At 35.8% G+C, this 21,733-nt stretch overlaps 1 protein-coding gene across 1 annotated transcript in view; it reads right to left on the bottom strand.

Annotated features, from left to right (window-relative positions):
* The window catches only part of Kdm4c (lysine demethylase 4C), a 184,658-nt gene that overhangs the window by 28,557 nt on the left and 134,368 nt on the right, over positions 1–21,733 (bottom strand). Inside the window, exon 18 of the mRNA XM_051163382.1 lies at positions 2,114–2,299. Coding sequence (XP_051019339.1) covers positions 2,114–2,299 — 186 coding nt within the window. The remainder of the gene's footprint in view (positions 1–2,113; positions 2,300–21,733) is intronic.

The raw sequence follows: 21,733 nt of genomic DNA, 5'->3' as shown, positions 1-21,733 counted from the left end.
AGGTTCCAGAGGGTTACACTCTACGACCATCACAGTGAGGATTATGGCAATAAGCAAGCAGATAGTGCTAGAGCAATAGCTAAGAGCTTATAACTAATCCACAGCATGGGGTAAAAGACAGAGATGGGTGGGAAGGGGGGAAGCAAAACATGCTAACTAGGGATGGCATGGGCCTTTTGAAACCTCACAGCACAATGCACACCTCCTCTAAAAAGCCACATTTCCTAATTCTTCACAAACAGATCCACCAACTGGAGAGCAAGCATTCAAGTATATGAGTCTTTTGGGGTAAGTCTCATTCAAACCACCACAACCATTCTAGTTAGTTTCCAAATTTTGGAGGTGGAATCCATACTAAAGTCTAATTGAACAATAGTAAGTGACAGCTACCTAAACTATATTTCAAAAACCTAGAGTTACCTGGAAAGGGTCAGAGGCATTTATAAACCCTACACTTTTTTTTATTTGTTTGTTTACACATGCTTCATAAGGAAATGGCCATATACAATATTTAAGCTATACGATATTATCAAGCATTCCGCACAAAGTGGATCTGTGGGACAGTAGTTCCGAAATTACCTCAAAAGTCTTACGTTTTCCTTTATATCATCTTCTGTAAACTGGTTAGCAATCTAAGCCGCCCACCAGTTAGGAGGAGGCAGATTCCCTGGAGCTCTTTAACACAATTCAATAGCATCACTGTAGCCCAGAGCACTGCAGTATTAAAACGGGGTATATGGTCCCAAGCAAAACTTCAGACATATACCACTACCTCTATTTAATCTTGCAGTTAAGGGGTCCAACAAATACTAGAGTATATAAATTGAAGAGTCACCTGCCATTTATGACTACATCTGCTTATGCATGCGACTGAATCCTACTGAAATTAGGTTTATTATTCTTAAAACAAGAAAAATAATATACATATTATTCAAATAAGATTGTAGCACCAGCAGGATGCAACTTTCACTTTTTCATAGTTATCAGTTTTTATTGGCAGATTCTAAGCACGAACACCAATCACTGTGGCTCTAGAGTTCAGAATCTTATTATGTCACAAAATACATCCAGGATCATCTAGTGAGGTAGCATTATTGACTTCTGGCTCTAAATGGCAAAGTGCCACAGTAATGTAATATTTTTTTTTAGTTTATTAATGTGTATTTGCTACAGAATACAACCGGTTTTTGGCTAATGGACATCAACGTACTAAGGAAAAGGCATAGATACAGGCTATGCAACCTATAACTTGAAATAATGGAAAATTAATTTAAAATAATAGTTTGGAACGTAAGTTTGTACATTTGGGTTTTCTCACACATACACAGTGTCCCAAGCCACAAATTTCAAATACTTCTCAAGACACAGGTGGAAACAGATAGAATCATTACAAAAAGCTGGAAGGTTGCTATATCAGTAAGATAGTTCCACAAAACAGCATGAACAATTTGGCATCTACTCATAACAGGTCATTAGAGGGTGCATATGATAAAGATTATTGCTTACATGTATGAAGTTGTCAAATAATAGAAAACATTCTATTTAAAAAAAAAAAAAAAGGAGTAGAGGAGACAGGAAAACATGTAAGGATACAAATCACTATAATGCCCTAATCTTTTTAAGCTTTTAGGTCAGGGGAATGATTTCATTAACCAAGGAGAGGTTAACTACAGTTTTTTCTCACTCCCTTCAAACATAGCTACTATTTTTTTCATCCAGGAAAGATTAAATAAATGTGTACGGTTGCATAGAGAATGCATTGCATACTTAGGTGGCACTTTTCATATTGTTCTACTTCAAGTGATCTTCTGACACCCTGAATACATGAACTGTACAACTGAATACAAGTATTCAGGTCCTGTACAAAGATCTAAAACTAGAATGGAGATAAAGAGCTTGACTCATTCATTTGTTCAGTTACTCATTCAACTTACTAAATATTGTGTTTAGTGCACACTATAAACTGAAGGGTTCTGTGCAACCATGTGTAAATAACAGTTCTCAATCCCTAGTATCAATTATGTCACAGTCTGGACATATCAGCGCCAACAAGGTATTATAGACCTGTGAAGAGTACAGGAACGGATTCAGCAAATGGTAGAACATGTCTTACCAGATTTGAGTTGACTATATGTCTGAAGCATGTGATGTTTACCACATAAGGCCAGTCATCAGGCTCCATGAGTACCCCAGCAGCATGGGCACATGTGACATGGAATGAAGCTGGGCAGCGGCCATAGGAACACTGGATGCAGGCTCCAGAAACCTTCTTAACTCGGTGTCTACAGAAGATGCATTTCTGAAGGGTTAAAATAAAGAACATTCATTCATCAAAGAGTAATAGTTGTTAGATGAACAACACCCCAGGTACTACATCAAGTTCTGACTCCACAGCCTTATCAGCAAGAACATCTGTGGTGATACAATCGCCTCAGTTCAAAAGTGATACACTTCCACTGTCATACTCCACCAAACATATTCTGAAGTACATTTTATGGTCAGTAAAGCTAAATTCTTTTTCACTGGTCCTTCTAGCATAGACCACAGAAGAAGGCCTTGGGTGATCACATAGTCAACCAGGTCTGCCAAAGGTGCTTCTGTTTGGCCTGGACACCTTGCCTCTGTGTATGCCTAAGTGAGAACCCTCTTAAATTAGATAAGAACACTGAACATATCCAAACATCATACATATGGGATTTTTTTCTATTTACAAGGATATGGAAAACACTAAATTGTTCAATGCAGAAACTAGAACTTAAGAATTTAATAATCCAAATCTAAATGCTTCTTTACTGAGCCAAAAAGGCCTACCACTGTAGGAAAACTTAAAATCATCCCAGAATGGCACATTTGTGGCACATTAATAGCTGAGAATTGCTAGGGAGGAATGGAAGCAAACAGTGATAACTACTATGGCCTAAAAGTTAAGTTTTTCAGTCCTTAAAACACTGTAAGAACATTTTTTATGATAGAAAAAAAATCAAACAGCTTCATTAAATATAAGATTTATGTATGATTACATGAGGGTTGGGGGAAAAAAGGATTGTGGGTCAGCATAGGGTCAAGTTTGTAAACCAGAAGAAAATGAAAAAGGTCACATGTTGGTGCAATGGATCTCTTTTCACAGGTAGACTTTTCTTTGCGGGATAAAATAGGTTCTGAAAGCCATGTGGGCATTCATTACAGTCATGCAAGCACTAATATACACTAGAATTCTAAATCCTTTTTGTCCTCACATCTGATTACTGGCACAGTCTTAAAGACTCTGTTTCTTAATCTTACTCTACTCTCTTGCTATCTTTCTATAAATACTGCCACTGCCTCTACTCATGCTGTTTTGCCAAGAATAGGAATGGTCTTCTAAGTGGCCTTTTATTTCATTCCATTTTGGTTTCGCTTCCCAGGACTTCCAGGATTACTTTTATTATACAACATAAACACTAAGTTCCCCTCCTCAATGCCATTTTGTTATCTTTAAGTTTTTTCAGGAAGGGTGGCATGACATGGAAGAGCAAAGCTTGCAGAAGCCCTTCCATTATCAAAAAGAGCAGCATTATTTTTCACTAGTCCTCACAAGGGCACTACTAGAATCCAGAAAGTTACCTGGTTCCCCCTTTATACTCAGGGTCAATATACTATCACATATTTTATATTAGGGGCCGAAGATGTGACATTTAAAAACATGCATGTACATACAGACATGCAGAGAGAAAGAGAGAGAGAAGAGGAAAGAAGAAAGAGGGACAGAGAAAAGGGAATAGGTAGAGAGACTAAATGTCACAGAACAAAAACAAGGCCCATATGACGTCAAAGCATTACTTTAAAATTTATCTTGGTATTTTTAAAAATCACTGGTCACTGATATGAAACAGGAGAAAAGAGAAGGGAACTGTTAAAAATCAATAGAAATTCTCATCAGGACATGAACTTCAGGAACCTGATATTAGGAAGAGGCTATGGTATAAATGTCTTTTCTTTACTCACTTCTCTTTATTGACAGAGATCTACAGAGAATTTATACATTCCTTTAAATAGAGCTATCAGATCAAGGGTGAGAATTGAACCCATGTCTTCAGGAAAGCCAGCAGACATGCTTGTTGGCTTGTTTGATATAGCATCATACTAAGCTGCCCAGACTGGCTCCGAACTTGTTCTATAACCCAGGGAGGCCTTGAAATTGTGACTTTCCCATTTCAGCCTCAATCCCGGTAGTTTGGATTATAGAAATGTGACACCTGGTGTGGCTCCCTAAAGTTTTAAATGATAATACCATGTTCCACAGGTTCAAAGGGAAGTCAAGTATAATAAAAGTACAGGCATTTAAGAGCAGGGAAAGTTCAGAAGGAAAAGACACTTATTCTTACACATCACTGTTTAAAATATCAGTGATGCCTTGAGAAGGGGCTACGAAGGCAACATCTGGGCAACAACTAACAAAATAAGATTCAAGAAGTCAAATGAGGCATCTGAAAGAAGCACCACTATGGATGCTTTAGGATAAGGTCACCAAAGTGCTGACTTCCAGAAATCAACACAAGCTGACAACAACAACAACAACAACAACAAGAAAAGCAGCAGCAGCAGCAACAAAACCCTAACACTGATGACATGGACTTTTTACCTTAAGTTATTTCTTACATTTCTCCTGGGAAGGTACCTGGTACTGCTCATTGTTTGTTGAGTTAAAAAGAACCATCTAAATGGATTGAGTGACGTTTCATGACTTGCTTCTTTTAAATCTTAACGCACATACATTATATCCGCCACCAAAAAGACACTGGAGCATGAATCAGAGCCACCTGGAGGCATGGCATAAACAGGCTGCTGACCTCTTAAAATTCTGTAAATCTGGGGTAGAACCATTGCATTTATATTTTATGACACATTCTCAGTGATACTGATGTTGATGCTCCACATCAGGCTTCAAGAACCTTTGGGTTGGAAGGCTGGAAAACCTAAAGCAGCAGCTATTTTGACATACTTTTAATACAAAGGAATTCCAGAAATATACAACTTCTCAGCTGTGGTACAATGTCAACCAATGAGGATTCTCAGAAAATGATTCATAGAGCACTATACTTTCTTGGGGAGTTGTATTTCCAAGCTTATTCCTGTGGCGTAGGCCATTGACGGAACTAACAAACTGAGGTAGTGATGAAGCTTTATTTATCGTCAGAATTTCTTGAGCATATAGCTCGGCAATAACATCAAGGAATGAAGAGCTGTGAGTAGTTGGAGAGTCAAAGCATGTATCTTTTTCTTTTTTATTTATATAATTTATAATATATTTTGATATTTTGCCAGTTTTATCATTCTTATTTCTTCTGTAAATACCATGGACATTCTAAAACAAGCATAAATGTCTTTTAAAATAAAATTACTGTTTCTCAGTTCTATATACTCTCTCAGACTAGATAGTGCTGCAGGGCCCAGCCTGTTAAATCTGTCTTGAATGCCATGCAACCTTTCAGCTAAGCCAAGCCTTGCCCATCTTGCAACAGGACCACCCGAGTAAGTCTGCTGGAATTCCCCCACTCACAATTGCTAGATTTCCAATCCAGTGCACTGGCCAAATCTGTGCTCCCATAGCCCACAACCTATAGGCTTTAGACAAGAGGCACATCCTATCTTCCAGCAAAGCATACCTCCCAAATCATATCCAACCTTCAGACTCAAGATTCCCATTTAACCTGTGCTCTATCCCAGCATACTATGTCTACATAAGACTGAAAACCAAGAAAATGAATCCACACACCCAAGTTTAACCACAAAATTATAAACAACATGAAAGATCAAGGCAGTATGCCTCCTCTTAAATACTCCAGTCCTACAGAAATATTTGCCATTGGGAATTACCTAGGTGAATGCAAGGAAACAGAATTTTAAAAAATAAAAAATTATAAACTTTAAAAAATCTGAATTGAAAGATGACAAGGATAAGCACCTCAAAAAACTTAAAGAGAATGAAATTTAAGAGACTAACACCTGAACACTACCCAAGAAAAGAAAAAGGCTGAATGAAAGACATAGACAAAGTAGAATTTGAAAACAAAATTCAATAAAGAGATAGAAATATTGAAAAAATCTCCAGGTGACATGAAAATAGAATAAAAAATTTTAATAACTCAAGCAGATGAGGAAAATCCTCATAAGTCGAAGAAGAATTAGATAATACAAGCAAAGAGTATGAAATTTTGAATGAAGCACAGGGACATGAGGAAAAGATGAAATCTTTGAGTTATAAGCATAAATGAAAGAATAGAAGCCCAGGCAAATGGCAAAGTCCACCTCTTCAACAAGATCACAAAACAAAATATCCTCAAATATACATGGAGCAGAATACCAAATAGACAAGACCAAACAACAACAACAACAAAAACCCACTGCATATCATAGTTAAAACACTAAATATATATTGAAACCTGCTTCAGAAAAAAAAAAAATATATAAAAGAAAGAAAAGTCTTAAGAACAGCTGCTGAATTATCAATGGAAACTTTGAAAGCAAGAAGTTAGATCAATATATCCAAGTTCTAAATTACACCACTGCCAACCTAGACTACTGTACATGGCAAAACTATCTGCCATAGTGAATGAAGAAATAACTTTCCATGAACATACAAACATCCCCATCCCAAAAGAAAAAAAGAAAAACATGTTCACAAAATCAAACCTAGAGAGACCAGTGGAAGCAAAGCTTTAGATGGAAGAGAAAAATTTATGTAGCCAAAGTAACTTAACAAACAAAGCTATAATTAATGAAATATAAAATACAATTAACATAAATAGCAAATAAAAAAACCAGAAAAAATAACTATCACATACCTTTCAATAACTATTAAAGGGACCAATTCTTAGATTAAAAGACACAGCCTCATTGAAAATACCAATAACTATCTAACTATCTTGCCTACAAGAAATTCACCTGCCTATATGCACCACCTTTAAGTTAAAATTGGGGGAGGGAAAGACACTCTTGTCAAATGGGATGAGGGAATAAGCAGGAATTACTATCCTAACCTCTGAAAAATTAGATTCAACTTAAAACTAATTAGAAGAGATGAAGGACACTTCATTTTAATCAAAAGAACAATTAACCAAGAAACCATTATTCCTAAACATATACATGGCAAACTCTGAAATACCCAATTTCATGAAAAGTATATGCCTGGAATTAAAGCCACATATCAACATCTAACCATTAATAGTAGATGACTTCAATATCCCATTTTCTCCAAGAGACAGGATCTGAACAAAAAATAAAAAGACAACTATCAGAATTAAATCACATCAGATATCAAATGGATATAAAAGATAACTAATGAACATTCTACCTAAACACCAAAGAATGCATATTTTACTACTTCTATAATGTAGACCACATTATAGGACCCAAAACAAATCTTAAAAATTTGGGAAAACTAAATTACCTTTGTATCCAATCTTACTATAATGCAATAAAATTTAAAATAGAAAGCAAACTAATCTCTAGTACATGCATAAATTCCTGGCGATTAATTAATTCATTAAAAAAATGATGCATGTGTCAAAAAAGAAATCAGCAAGGAGAAGAATACCTGCATCTACATGAAAATGAAAATAAAACCTCTGGGACAATAATAAACAGTCCTGTGAGGAACAGTTATATCTCAAAGTGCCTATCTTTAAAAAAAAAGTAAAAAACAAAAAACAAAAACCCAAAACAAACACAAATAACTTAAGGATGCAACTGAAGAACCTGGAAAACAGAAAAACAAACAAACAAATAGCACCCAAACCCAAGAGATGGCAAAAAAATAATAAAAACTAGAACAGATATTAATGCAAAAGATATGAAGAAAACAATACAAATAACCAAAAAAATCACAGAGATTTGAGAGAGAAACAAGATTGATAGACCCTTGGATTACCTAACTAGAAGAAAGAGATGACCCAAATTAACAAAATAACAAGTAAATGAAGAAATATTACAATCAACACAAAAAAATTTCAGAATATTGTAAGAAACACTTAAAAATTCTGTACTCCATTAAATTGGAAAACCTATAAGGAATAAATAAATTTCTATATCCATCAAAACCTCTAAAATAAAACAAAAAATGTCAACAACTTAAAGAAACCAGTAATAAATAAGGGGACTGAAACAGTAATAAAAAGCCTTCTAATTAGAAAATGTTCAAGGCCAGATGAACTCAAAGCAGAATTCTACGAGACTTCCAAAGATGCTCTACTCCCAGCCCCTCTTAAAAGATTAAACAAACAAAACAACAATAGATGTGTACTCCCAAATACCTTCAAAGCCAATACTACTGTATTAGTTAGGTTTCTATTGCTGTGACCAAACACCATGTCAAAAGGCAAAAACCCAGAAGCAAGACCTCATGCAGAGGCCATAGAGGAGTGTTGCTTACTGACTTGTTTCTCCTGGCTTTTCAGCCTGATTTTTGATGATGATGATGTTGGTGGTGGTGGTGGTGGTTGTCATTACTTTTGGGAAGTGGACTTTTTTATTATAATTGAGTGGTTATGAAGTATGCTTCTGATAACCAAACAATTCTATATACCAGCTCAACAATGTACTGGCATGCCTGTTTATTAGATATAGCTCTTAATTTTTATGCTTTGTGTGTTTATGTATGTGCATATGTAGGATAACCTCAATTACTCTCCCTCTGTCAACATCTACCTCTTCCTTGAGAGAGACTCTCTCACTGACTTGAACTTCAAGTATGTTAGGCTAGCTGCCCAGTGGATCCCAGGGATGTCGCTACTTCCTGGGTCTTGGATTTTCCATTTGTGTTATCATACTAACGTTTTACTATGGGCTCCAGGGGTCTAACTCCAGCAATTATTATATTGAGGTTAATTCCCTCCTGTTCTACTCTCTTGAAGACTTTTTATCATGAAGGCATGTTGTATTTTCTCAAACATTTTTCTGCACCTATTGAATTGATTATGTGGGTTTGGTTGTTGTTTTCAGTCCATTTATGTGGATTGTTACATGTACTGATATGTTCAGCCATCTTTGCATTTCTAGGATAAAGCCAACCTGAGCTAGATAGATGATCTTCTTGATTGTGTACTTATATTCAGTTACTATTATTTTCTTGTGCATTCTGGAATCCAACCTCATCAGGGATACTAGACTATAATTTGCTTTGTTGTGGTGTTTGTGGTTGTTGTGTCTTCACCTGGTTTGGGTATTATACTAACTGGGCTGGCTAGTTTTATGTCAATGTTACACAAGCTAGAATCATCTGACAGAAGGGAACCTCAATTGAGAAAATTATATCACAAGATCAGGTTATAGGCAGAGATGTAGAGAATTTTTGTAAGTATGTATGGCTCATCAGAAATAAATTATATTTTTAAAAGATGAAAGCAACCCAGTACATCTTGATGCATTCCTTCCCCCCTCCACTATGTGTATGTGTGCATGCATGCACACGCATGTCCACATATAAATATAAAGCCCATGGAAGGAGGACAGGGGAAAAACTACTGTGTTAGTACCATGCTGTTTTAATTACTGTCGCTTTATAGTACAGATTGAGATCAGGTATGGAGATTGCTCCAGAGGATCTTTTATTGTACAAGATTGTTTTAGCTATTCTGGTTTTTTTGTTTTTCCATATGAAGTTCAGAATTGAACCTTCAATGTCTTTAAAAAATTGTGTAGGTATTTTGATAGGTATTGCTTTTGGTATTTGTAAATTGCTTTTGGTAAGATGGCCATTTTTACAAGGTTAATTCTCCCGATCCACGAACAAGGAAGATCTCTCCATCTTCTGATGTCATCTTCAGTCTCTTTCTTCAGAGATTTAAAGTTTTTTCAAAAAAGGCCTTCACTTGCTTGGTTAGAGTTACTCCTAGATATTTTATATGGCTTGTGGCTTTCGTGAAGGGTGCAGTTTTCCTAATTTCTTCCTCTGCATGTTTGTCATTTGTATATAGGAAGGCTACTGACTTTTTGAGTTAATTTTGTGTCCAGCCAATTTGCTGAAGGTGTTTTATCAGCTGTAGTTCTCTGGTGGAATTTTGGGGCTCACTTATATATACTATCATATCATCTGCAAATAGGGATAATTTGACGTCTTACTTTCCCATTTGGATCCCCTTGATCTCCTTTTGATGCCTTATTGCTCTGGCTGGAACTTCAAGAACTATATTGAAGACATATGGAGAAAGTGGGCAGCCTTGTCTGGTCCCCGATTTTAGAGGAATTTCCTTGAGTATCTCTCCATTTGATGTTGGCTATTGGCTTGCTGTATATAGCCTTTATTATGTTTAGGTATGTGCCTTGTATTCTCGATCTCTCCAGAACTTTAAACATGAATGGGTACTGGATTTTGTCAAATGCTTTTTCTTCATCTAAGGAGATGATCATGTGGTTTTTCCCTTTCAGTTTGTTTATATGGTGGATTACATTGATGGATTTCTGCATATTAAGCGATCCCTGCATGCCTGGAATGAAGCCTACCTGGTCATGTTGAATGATGTCTTTGATATGATCTTGTATTTCTTTTGCGAGTATTTTATTGAGTATTTTTGCATCAATGTTCATAAGAGAAATTGGTCTGAAATCTTTTTGTTGGATCTTTGTGGGGTTTAGATATCAACATGACTATGGCCTCATAGAATTCGTAAAGTTTCATCCATTTCTATCTTTTGGAGTAGCTTGAAGAGTATCGGTATTAGCTCCTCTTTGAAGTCTGATAGAATTCTGCGCTTGAGGCCATTTGTCCCTGGGCTTTTTTGGTTGGGAGACTATCAATGACTGCTTCCATTTCTATAGGCAAAATAGGGCTATTTGTTTATCTGATCTTGATTCAATTTTGGCAAATGGAATCAGTCGAGAAAATTGTCCATTTCCCTTAGATTTTCAAATTGTGCGGCATAAATGCCTTAAAAGTAGATTCCTATGATTCTTTGTATTTCTTCAGTGTCTGTTGTTATGTGTCCCTTTTCCTTTCTGATTTTGTTGATTTGGATAGTGTTTCTCTGTCTTTAAGTTAGTTTGGCTAACGGTTTGTCTATATTGTTGATTTTCTCAAAGAACCAGCTCCTGGTTTTTGTTGATTCTTTGAATTGTTCTCTTTGTTTCTAACTTATTGATTTCAGCAATGAGTTTGATTATTTCAAGATGTCTACTCCTCTTGAGTGTTTCTTTCCCCCCCCCCCCCCAGGGCTTCCAGATGTGTCGTTAAGTTGTTTATGTGAGATGTTTCCACTTTTTTCTAACAGTGCTTAGTACTATGATTTTGCCTCTTAGCACCGCTTTCATTGTGTCCCACAATTTGGGTATGTTGTTCCTTCATTTTCAATGAATTTCAAGAAATCCTTTATTTCTTCCTTTATTTCTTCCCTGACCCAGGTGTCATTAAGTAAAGAGTTGTTTAGTTTCCATGTGTGTGTAGGCTTTTTGTTATTTCTGTTGTTGTTGAAGTCCAGCCTTAGACCATGGTGATCTGATAGAATACAAGGTATAATTTCAATCTTCTTATATCTGTTGAGGCTTGCTTTGTGACCTACTATGTGATCAATTTTAGAGAACATTCCACGGGGTGCTGAGAAGTAGGTATAATCCTTTGCGTCTGGGTGAAAAGTTCTGTAGATATCTGCTAGATCCACTTGATTCATAACATTGATTAATGAAGTTATTTCCTGGCTTAGTTTCTGTTTCAAAGACCTATCCTTCAGTGAAAGTGGGGTGTTGAAGGCTCCCACTACTAATGTGTGGGGATCAATGTGTGGTTTAAGCTTTATTAATAGATCTTTTACAAATGTGGGTTCCCTTGTATTAGGAGCATAGATGTTCAAGATTCTGATGTCTTTTGGTTGACTTTACCTTTGATGAGTATGAAGGGTTCTTCCTCATCCCTTTGATTAGTTTTGGTTGAAAGTCTATTTTATTAGATATTAGAATGGCTACACCAGCTTGCTTCTTGTGACCATTTGCTTGGAATATTTTTCCCCAACCTTTTACTCTGAGGTAATGTCTGTCCTTGTGGGTGAGATGTTTCTTGAATGCAGAAGAATGTTGGGTCATGTTTATTCATCCACTCAGTCTGTGTCTTTTTTATTGGAGAACTGAGACCATTAATATTGAGAGATATTAATGAACAGCGACTGTTAAGTCCCTTCATTTTTTCTGTTAGTTATAGGCTAGAGTTTGTGAGGTTATGATTTTGTGATGGTGTAGTTATCTATTTCCTATGTAATTTTGGTTGTAATTTGACCTGTTGGGGTGGAGTTTTCCTTCTATTTCCTTCTGTAAAGCCGGATTTGTGAATAGGTACTGCTTGAATTTGTTTTTGTCATGGAATATTTCACTTTCTTCATCAATGTTCTTGATAGTTTCGCTGGGTATAGTAGTCTGGCCTGCGAGCTCCACGTCCACTCTAGCTGTTTTGGTGGGCTCCGCCGCCTGTGTTTCCACTCAGCCTGGGGGACCTCCACAATTTGGTGTGATGTGGGTGGAGGGATCCAAGGGCAGTTTTGCCCTATTCCCTGAGACTCCTCAGGCCATGGGCTCCAGTGTACCACTCCCCCACACAGTGAGTTTATGCTTTATAGGCTGGCTACAGCCCGCAGGTGGGTTCCGTTTGAGCATCTGGGGAGTAGGTTCAGGACCTGTGGGCTCTTGCTTGTCCTGGGGTCAGGCCCACCGGTGGTCTGTGGAGACTGGGACCCCACTCATCTGCGGTTCTCTAGATCCAGCAGTCTGTGGTTTCATTCAAGTCCCTGGTCTCCATGCAATAGATCAGATACGGTACATACTGGTGGACGCCATCTTGACCCCCCTCGTTTACAATTCTTAAGCTGATGTCAAAGCATTCAATAGTAATTGATTTTTTAAAAGAGTTCATTGACAAAATCACAAATAAGAATTCATGGTCTCCAGCTCCCCTTGGTAGGGAGGTCTGATGGCACTCAAAGAAAGAATAAGCAGGCTACAAGATGAGACTTGATAGCCTATGACCATATAGTGGGGGAGGAGGTTCCCCTCGGTCTTAGACCTACGGGAGGTGAAGAGGGTGAAAGTGGGAGGGAGGAAGGCATGGGAGGATATAAGTGATAGGATAATAGAATTGCAATCTGAATAAATTAATGAAATTAAAATAAAAAATTAATTCATGGTCTCAAGCTATACATAGTAAGAATTATATAGCACTTGGGGTTAATTGTTGTTTCTGGTATATGAATAGATTTTTAGGGCAATTCAAACAACTTAGCTTCCCCAGGCAGAGTAGAGGAGATGCATGTGGGTGTATCAACCCCTCAAATAAGGAGCTATGACTTGTGAGAATATGTCTATTGAATCTTTTCAATAAACATTTTACCCTATCCATGTCTATTATTCCTGCAGGTAACAAGTTGTTCCACTATTTAATTTTCTATAAAAATCTCAAATTATATTTTAAATAAAATATAATATATATGCCACTATCAAAATTAGTGCTAGAAAAAGTAGATGTCACTTTAAAACCTGCATGTTACCATATCTAGGTTAAGTTCCTGAATCCTTGATCAGGGGTGGAAAAATTAAAGTTCAGTTAGGATTCTTATTTAGAGCTGAGGATTCAGTCTCTTATTCTTAGCACAACAACAGCAAGAGCAACAACAAAACCCTCCCAACATGGGGCTAGAGTTAAGATTAGCTCAGCAGTTAAAAGGACTTGTTCCTCTTGTAGAGGAGCTGGGTTCCCAGCACTCATATGGTGATTCACAATAATTTGTAACTCCAGTTCCAAGGGATCTCTGTCACCCTCTTCTGACCTTGGGGGGCACCAGGAGTACACACAGTACACATACATACATACAGGTCAAATAATCCAAAAAATAAAATAAAATAAACTTTAAAAAGAAAAACAATATCTTCCAGTCTTGGGAAATAAAAATACAAGCAGACAGACAGACAGAAAAAGAAAGAAAGAGAAAAAGAAAGAAAGAAAGAAAGAAAGAAAGAAAGAAAGAAAGAAAGAAAGAAAGAAAGATGGATAGATCTATTTGGATTCACTGCAAGATGTTACAAGACCTTCAAAGATGAACTAAATTTGGTACTTCTCAAATTATTTCCTAAAACAAAATAAGAAAAATGCTTCTAAATTCTTTTCATTTGTACTCATATGGAGACCAGAAAGGTAAAACAAAAAGGAAGAAATTACAGACAAATTTCCCTGATGTACATAACCCCTAAAATTCTCAATCAAATACTAGGAAACCAGATTCAAGAATATAACAAAAAGATCATTCACCATGATCAAGTCATCTTCACATCACAGAAGCAGGAATGGTGGAACACTTACATGTAAATCAGTTAATGTACAGAAATACAGTTAAGGTCAGAGATTGGATCATCATCTCAATAGATGCAGAAATGGCTTTTGAGGATATACAACATCCCATCAGAATAAAATCTTGGAGAGGTTGGGGATGGAAGGAAAATATCTCAACATAAAAAGGCATTATTCAATTTGCCTATAGGCAATATCATGCTAAATAAAGAAAAAAATAAAAAAATGTTTCCTCTAAATTCAGGAAGAAGACAGGCTGTCCATTCTCTTCACTCCTATGCAATATAATGCTTGAAATCCAAGCTAGAGCAATTTAAAAGAGACAGAGATAAAAGGGATACAAAGATAAAAGGAAAAAGTGAAAACATTAAAAAAAATTATTCTATACATAAAAGACCAAAAAGTTGCCACCAGGAAACTTCTAAAGCTAATGAACACTTTCAGCAAAGAGGCAAGATATAAAAAAAACTAGCAAATAAAATTAAGTAATCTTACTGTATACCAATGACTGACATACCAAGAAAGAAATTTTAAAAAATCCATTCCCAATAACCTAAAACAAAGAAAATTACATAGGAATAAACATAATAAAGCAAACCTATACAATGAAAAAGTTGAAATACTGAAAAGACAAAGGAGATGAAAAAACTCCCAGGAGTTGGTAGGATTGGTGATGGTAAGTAATTTTGTAAGCAGCCTCCTTACCAAATTTATCTACATAAAATTCCTTGCAATCTGAGCTTTGGTCAGAATGAGATAGGATCTAATTTTGCTCTTTTACTTGTAGCTATCTAGTTTTTACAGCAACAGATGAAGATGTTCTGTGCATTCTAGGTCTCTGTCAAAAATCAGGTGGCTGTAGGTCAGTAATACTTGTCCATTGATAAATGTGTCTTTTTTTTCCCCACTAGTGACATGTTTTTTATTGTTATCTGTTTTGTTGTTGTTGTTTTACTATAGCTCTGTAGTATAACTTGAAATGAGGAATAAAGTGTTTCTGTTCTGTAGAATTGCTTTGGTTATGTGGAGCTTTTTTGTATTTCTATATGAATGTTGAGATTTTTTTTTCTTTTTTGACACCTACATATACATATTTATTGAGATAGTATCCAAATTGACAAGATATAAAGTCATCATCTTATGCACCCATTCTCAAAAAAAGAAAGAGAAATTAACAAATCAAGGCCATTTATCCAGCATTCCAGAGAGGAGTCAGTCAAATATCACCAGGAAATCACCAAGGGATGTACACCATTGATATGAAATTAAATATCTGAAAAGGATCACTCTGAGAATGCCTAGCTCATTCCAAACTACTTCAACTCCAGCAACAAAATCATATGGTAAGGACACCATAACAATGCCTGGACAATTCTGACTGTTCAAAGGACACCTTCCCCACTTTGAGAGGATACCTCTTAATTTTTCTATGAGGGACTGAAGATAGAAGCCAGAATTAGACAAGAAAGTATTCGGATTAAGGGGGGGCGGGAGTTGGCTTTATGTGCAACAGTCACAATCCTTCACAGGCCCAGGTACATTGGAGACTCCTGGTGTTGCATGGTGGATAATGTAAGCAAGATTATACAATGGGGATTAATACAACCTTCTTAAATGAGATTCTCACCATACAATGCCCCTGCTCAAAAATAAGCAAAGATTATATTGAATTATACTACTGTTTCAGAGAACAGCAATCTAGTTATCTCATAGTGGATAACAAACAGAGGGCAAGCTGGTGAAATCTTGGGTGTATACACAATAGTGACATAGTCCACCATGTCATGAGAATGACAGAGTACTCCTATTTAATGCAGTTCTCTTACAAAGATAATCCATGTAGTTTACAAACTTTTCAGAGACCAGCTATTATAGTTAAATCCTTCAAAGAATATGGAATAATAAAAAAAAATGTAATACAATAGTCAATACTGCCATCTTTCATTTATTTCAAACTATGTTGCAGTTTTTCATCTATTATTTCATACTTACAACTTATAAAGATAGCAAGAGGCATTAACCTCCATGAACCAGGATGCTTAAGAATGTAGGTCTTAGGCCATCTTAAACTGAAGGCTTTACTCTCAATTCACCTGATAAGCTTACTCAAAGTACAATTTAAAGGGAATCCATATGTAAAAGACCTTTGATATAAAAATCAGTAAATCTGATTCATGAGCCCACTCCAGACAATGGCATCACTAAATCATTCAACAAGCCTAAACTGTATCACAATGACTTATGTTAAACTAACTGCAATAAAGTTTCTGCTTTCTACAAAAATAATTTTTAAATATATCTATCATTTTTAACTTTTAAAAACAAAGAGGAGGAATACATAACTTATTTTACAATAAATTACTGAACAAAGAAAAGCGCTAAGTTCACTCTCCCCCAGAGATTCAGGGATAGAATAATGAAGGCACTATTTTATACTGACTGAACCTTTCCCAAACTATACAACTCAGCTTGCTATCACTATGGATCAAGCCAAATCCAATGAAGTGCTTAGCATCCCCTAAGAGCTACTCTGTTTGCGTGAACTGACCCAGTCAGTGTGGAACTAAAAGGATGATGGTGTCCCACTCGATTTAAGATCTCCCAGTAATCACTGCTTTCAAAGACAAGATGGAGGTAGGGAGGATTTATCAATGCAAGGTGAAGAACAAGATTATTCTTACAATATCCTTTAATAACTAAATATTTGAAACCCTACCTATTTAACAATGTTTTTAAAATTAGACCCTAAGGAAAGCAAAAAATTGTTCAAAACTAAAAATTTAAAGGCTGCAATCAATTTCTTTTTGCCTCATATTATTTCTATTAACAAATAATCCATAGTAACAGAGTAACATTTCATGTACTTAGACATCTTTGTATAGATGTGTGCAGCCTTCAAAGAACATTTGTAATCATGCACAGCGACATTTTCCATTTTACAAGATTTTTATTGTTAAGTATTACAGCAATATAGAAATATGGAAGGTTGCAATAGGATCTAGTCACTGCAACAAATCGTTCTGGGAGTTTACTACTATATAGACACTGATAAAAGTTTTCCGACTGTTACATATATTTAAAAGCCTTACAAAGTCAAAGACAAATGTTTTTATATCTTAAAGTGTTTTATTATGAAATTTTAGATTGAACAAACTAAGTAACAGAATTATACATCACATGAAAGTGAAAACAATGTAGTCTCTCCTTATTTACTTATATTACTTTTTGTGACAGAATATATATGCAGCTGATGTTGTCCTCCAACATAGTAAGTAGCTGCAGCTGGCCTTGAGTCCAGCCTCCACCTGTCTCAGCATGTCAAGTGTAGGGATTATAATGTGTGCCTTCCTGCCTGCAATACAGTGTTTCTTATCCCTCTGCTACTGAGATCTTTGTTGTCAATCTTTCTGTAGTCTAAGAACTTCTAGTACTATTGGAAGAAAAAAAAAATCACCGAGGACATGAATATACCTTCCTAATAGCCCCTACATGTAAAGCACTGGAATAGCGATATATAAGAGTTAACATAGAATTATGCTTTTACAGAGTTCCTTATGAGCATTAATACATATACAGTTATTCATGTGTTCTACATGAACTCAGGAACATGAGTTTTAATGTGTTGAAGATAATGAATATTATTTTAAGTTATTTAAATTTATTAAAAGCCCCTGTCAAATACAAAACAGAATTTTTTATTTTTAAAAAAGCAAACATGCCGGGCATGGTGGTGCATGCCTTTTATTCCAGCATTCGGAGGGAGAGGCAGGTGGATTGCTATGAGTTTGAAGCCAGCCTGGTCTACAAAGCGAGTCTAGGACAGCTAAGGCTACACAAAGAAACTGCATCTTGAAAAATCAAAATAAAACAAAAAGCAAATATAATATCTTGGTATGATACTTATTACATAGAACTGAGATAGTGTCTACTGGTTTTTTACTCAATAATTCTCCAGTTAATATTTACTACATCTGATAAAACAAATTAGTTTGCAAGAGAATATGTGTCTTCCTTTAAGAAATGGAAAACCCAATTGTATTTTTTCTCTCTTTGACTTAGCTCTTCAGATGAAATACCTTTCTATGTACAGAACTAAAGTATCTTTCAATAACTCGATAGTCTTCAGCTTTCAAGTTCACTATTACTTGCACTCAGATACAAACTTTAAAGTATAAAGAGGCTTCTAAGAAGAATCCACAGTCTCAGCCAGATACGGAAAGGTTTCTAACACTGTCTAATTATTGTTCCTCACCTGGAGAACAATTGTACCTAGCATGGTTAGCCAAATAAGGACCCAGAGGTCTTTGAATGCTCAAGGGTAACTTCAACTCCTCTGGCCAGAAGAGGGTTTCAGACCCCTGAAGCTGGAATCACGCACATCTGTGAGCCACCAGACATGGGCGATGGAAGAGAAATGAGGGCTTCTGCAGCAGCAGCAGCAGCAGCAAGTGCTTAACTCAGCTCTTTCCTGGCCTGCAGGCTAGACACACAGACACTGACTCCCATTCATACTCTCTCTCTCCTAAAAAAAAAAAAAAAAAAAGCTTTACATGCAGAGTTGTGTTGTAGTATATGTATCAATTGGGGCGAGGCACCCCACAATCACTTATTCTCTGCAGTTTGACCAGTACAAGTGAAATATTGTCTAAGAGTCTTAAAAAAGAAAAAAAAAAGAGGTAAACTCTGGATAGAAACTCACTAAAAACAATGGGTTTGCATAAGACAGTTTAGTTAAAAAAGCTAACAACTTACTTAAATATTTTGCAACTAGCAATAAAAACAGAATGTTTTAACAATAAAGCTAGTGTCCCCTTGTTTGTCTATTTAAGGATACAATGAATAGAGGATACACCTGTTACATCACCAAAGTGGACAGGATTGATTACTTTAGGATGAGAATTGAAAAGCTCCATTCTTATTTTTCTCTTTTAATGAAATTCCCTATTTTCCTGTAGAGAAAAACCTACTCAAGCAAAGAAATGTTCTTGTTTTTTTACCTTATATGCTCCACAAATAATTATACAGGTGTTTCCAAAAGCTGTAGATTAAACATTTGAGTTAATGCTTATCTACCAACAGTAGTAATAGCACAGTTGCTTAAATTCTGAGATTTTTATATCATTGAAAGATTGCTGATAATAGTGACTTTTCAATAAACACCTTTAATAGTCAAAAGATATTTAAATCTCATCCTTGCCCCTTAGTTGTTCTTTAAACCTCATGTAGTTACTAAAGGCGGAACATGACTTGTACAGAAAGACCTGCCACAAGAAAAACTAATGCCTTTTACATGGCTAAATGAACAAAAAATATATTTGTTTATCTTCATCATCTTGAATGCATTATTGCATGACAAACTATTTTTTGTTTTGGGGTTTTATTTGTTTGTTTGTTTGTTTGAATTTTTGAGATCTGGTCCTATCCTTTGTAGTGAGGCAACCCAGTCTGCAACACATATAAAAGGCAAAAGTGGACAAGGCTCTGGTGAAACATTTGCTGACCACATGGTGGGTGCTGAAAAGACTCAGTAGAGCCCTCACAGCTGCACAAAAAATGATCCATTTGCTGTACTTTTTCTTTACTTTCTAAAAAAGTAAATAATATTAGTAAAGATAAAATCTGTTTTATCAAGGATGCTTACAAAGGCATGGATGAAGAGGCACTTTACTATTGCCTACAGCACTGACTTAATCTCTTCCTCTCGTACCATGCATTAAGTGTCAGCACAGCTGCTGGAATGCTATTGTATTTGGTAGCTATATTTTGCCCAGTCAGTCAGGAGTGCTGTGTCTGCAGTGCATAGCTGAGTAAAGCTGATGATGACAATTCTGCCCCAATAAATGTATCAGATACTGAGATTCCCAAAACAATATAGGCGCTTGCCACCGGTCTTGGCTAGCATCTTCTGGAATCATGAGGGTAAGTACAAGAAAGATTCTCCTTCTTAGTTCCAACTTGATTTCTCTACTGTATCTTCAACAATACAGTTTTCCCATCCAGTTCTGGTTGGCAACAATGAGCAATGAGTGCCATTATCAGCACTGTTTTGGGGGAATTGGGGACCCACCTAACAATCCCTTATTGATTAAATGAATAGGATGAATTGCACATGACTACTTCATAAACATTATCTGCTGCAGAATCAAAATGAGTAAAATAGTGGCATACTTTAGTAAAGTGTGCAGAGCTATGTATAAATTAAAGGAGAAATCCTAGAAAGGATCACACCATTGTTCATTATCTAATCCCACTCTTCTAGTTACAATTATTTTAAGCCAGAATCACAATTTGCTGTCTTTTAATTTTCATCATGACTTTTATGTGTACAATCATACCTGACACAGAATTGTAGTTCAATAAAATTTTCTTAGCATTCATAGTACATTTAACTTCTATAAACATAGATAACTTAAAATACTAAACCAAACTGTAAATAGTAATTGTAGCATATGTGCTAAAAAAAACTTTATCAAATACAAACGTTAGGGATTTGTTAAAAGTTGCTTAAGACTGTTTTTAAAAATAGGTTATAGATTATTGCTTTCTATTCTGTAATTTAGGTCTGCCAACCAACATATTTCTTCTTAAAAATGTTCAAAAGATAAATTTTATTTTTCTGTCTCAATAGGGCTAAGTTTGCATCCTAAGGAATACTGGCAGTGTCTATTCACTCAAGGAGCTAGAATACTGTGATGAAGGACATGATCTCCTCAATAAACAATTATCTGCTGTAAATATCCAAAGTACAAAAGTTGAGAAATCCTGACTGAAAGATGCTAAAGATTAAGAACTCTGGTTTATTTAAAAATGCATACTACTTGGCAAAATAAGTGATAATTAGTGAAATAAACTGACACCTAAATTATTTCCATCCATATGAACAGGGAGGTGGAGGGGGGTTAGGGGTATAGCATTTAGCTCTTAAATACTGAGCCATCTCTTCAGCCCCACTTTTATATCTTGATCATAATATTCATATTAGCCAACGGCTTATCACATATTTCCTCTTAAAGTAAAAACATCTGATATGTTATGATGGAAAATAGTGTTCTCTTACCCTTTCTGAGAACAAAGGTCAGCAGACTAAATAAATTCCTAAAACAGGGACCCATTGTGGGAAGAAAGTTATAACAGTTTCAATGATAATGCTTAAAATGTTCCATACTGAAAAGATCCTAAGTTAATAAAAACAGAAACTGAAGAAATCCTAGGGAATTTCACAAGGACATTAAGTTTGTATGTGTTTAACTAAGGAGAGTACCCTATTAAATAAGCAAAATAGAGGTCTAAAATAATGTTGTATGTTATAGAAATGAATAGAAGTTAAAAATTAGCTCAGTATTATAGACATTCATAGGTTTGTCGTTTAATGAAAAAATACTCTTTAAAAGGCAAGCCAATGAGGAGATATTTATGAAAGTTTTTGAACAGGTTAGA

This window comes from Acomys russatus, chromosome 2, assembly GCF_903995435.1.
Source record: "Acomys russatus chromosome 2, mAcoRus1.1, whole genome shotgun sequence".
Lineage (NCBI taxonomy): Eukaryota > Metazoa > Chordata > Mammalia > Rodentia > Muridae > Acomys > Acomys russatus.
Note: the sequence above shows the minus strand (reverse complement) of the source record. Positions and strands in the feature narration are given on the sequence as shown.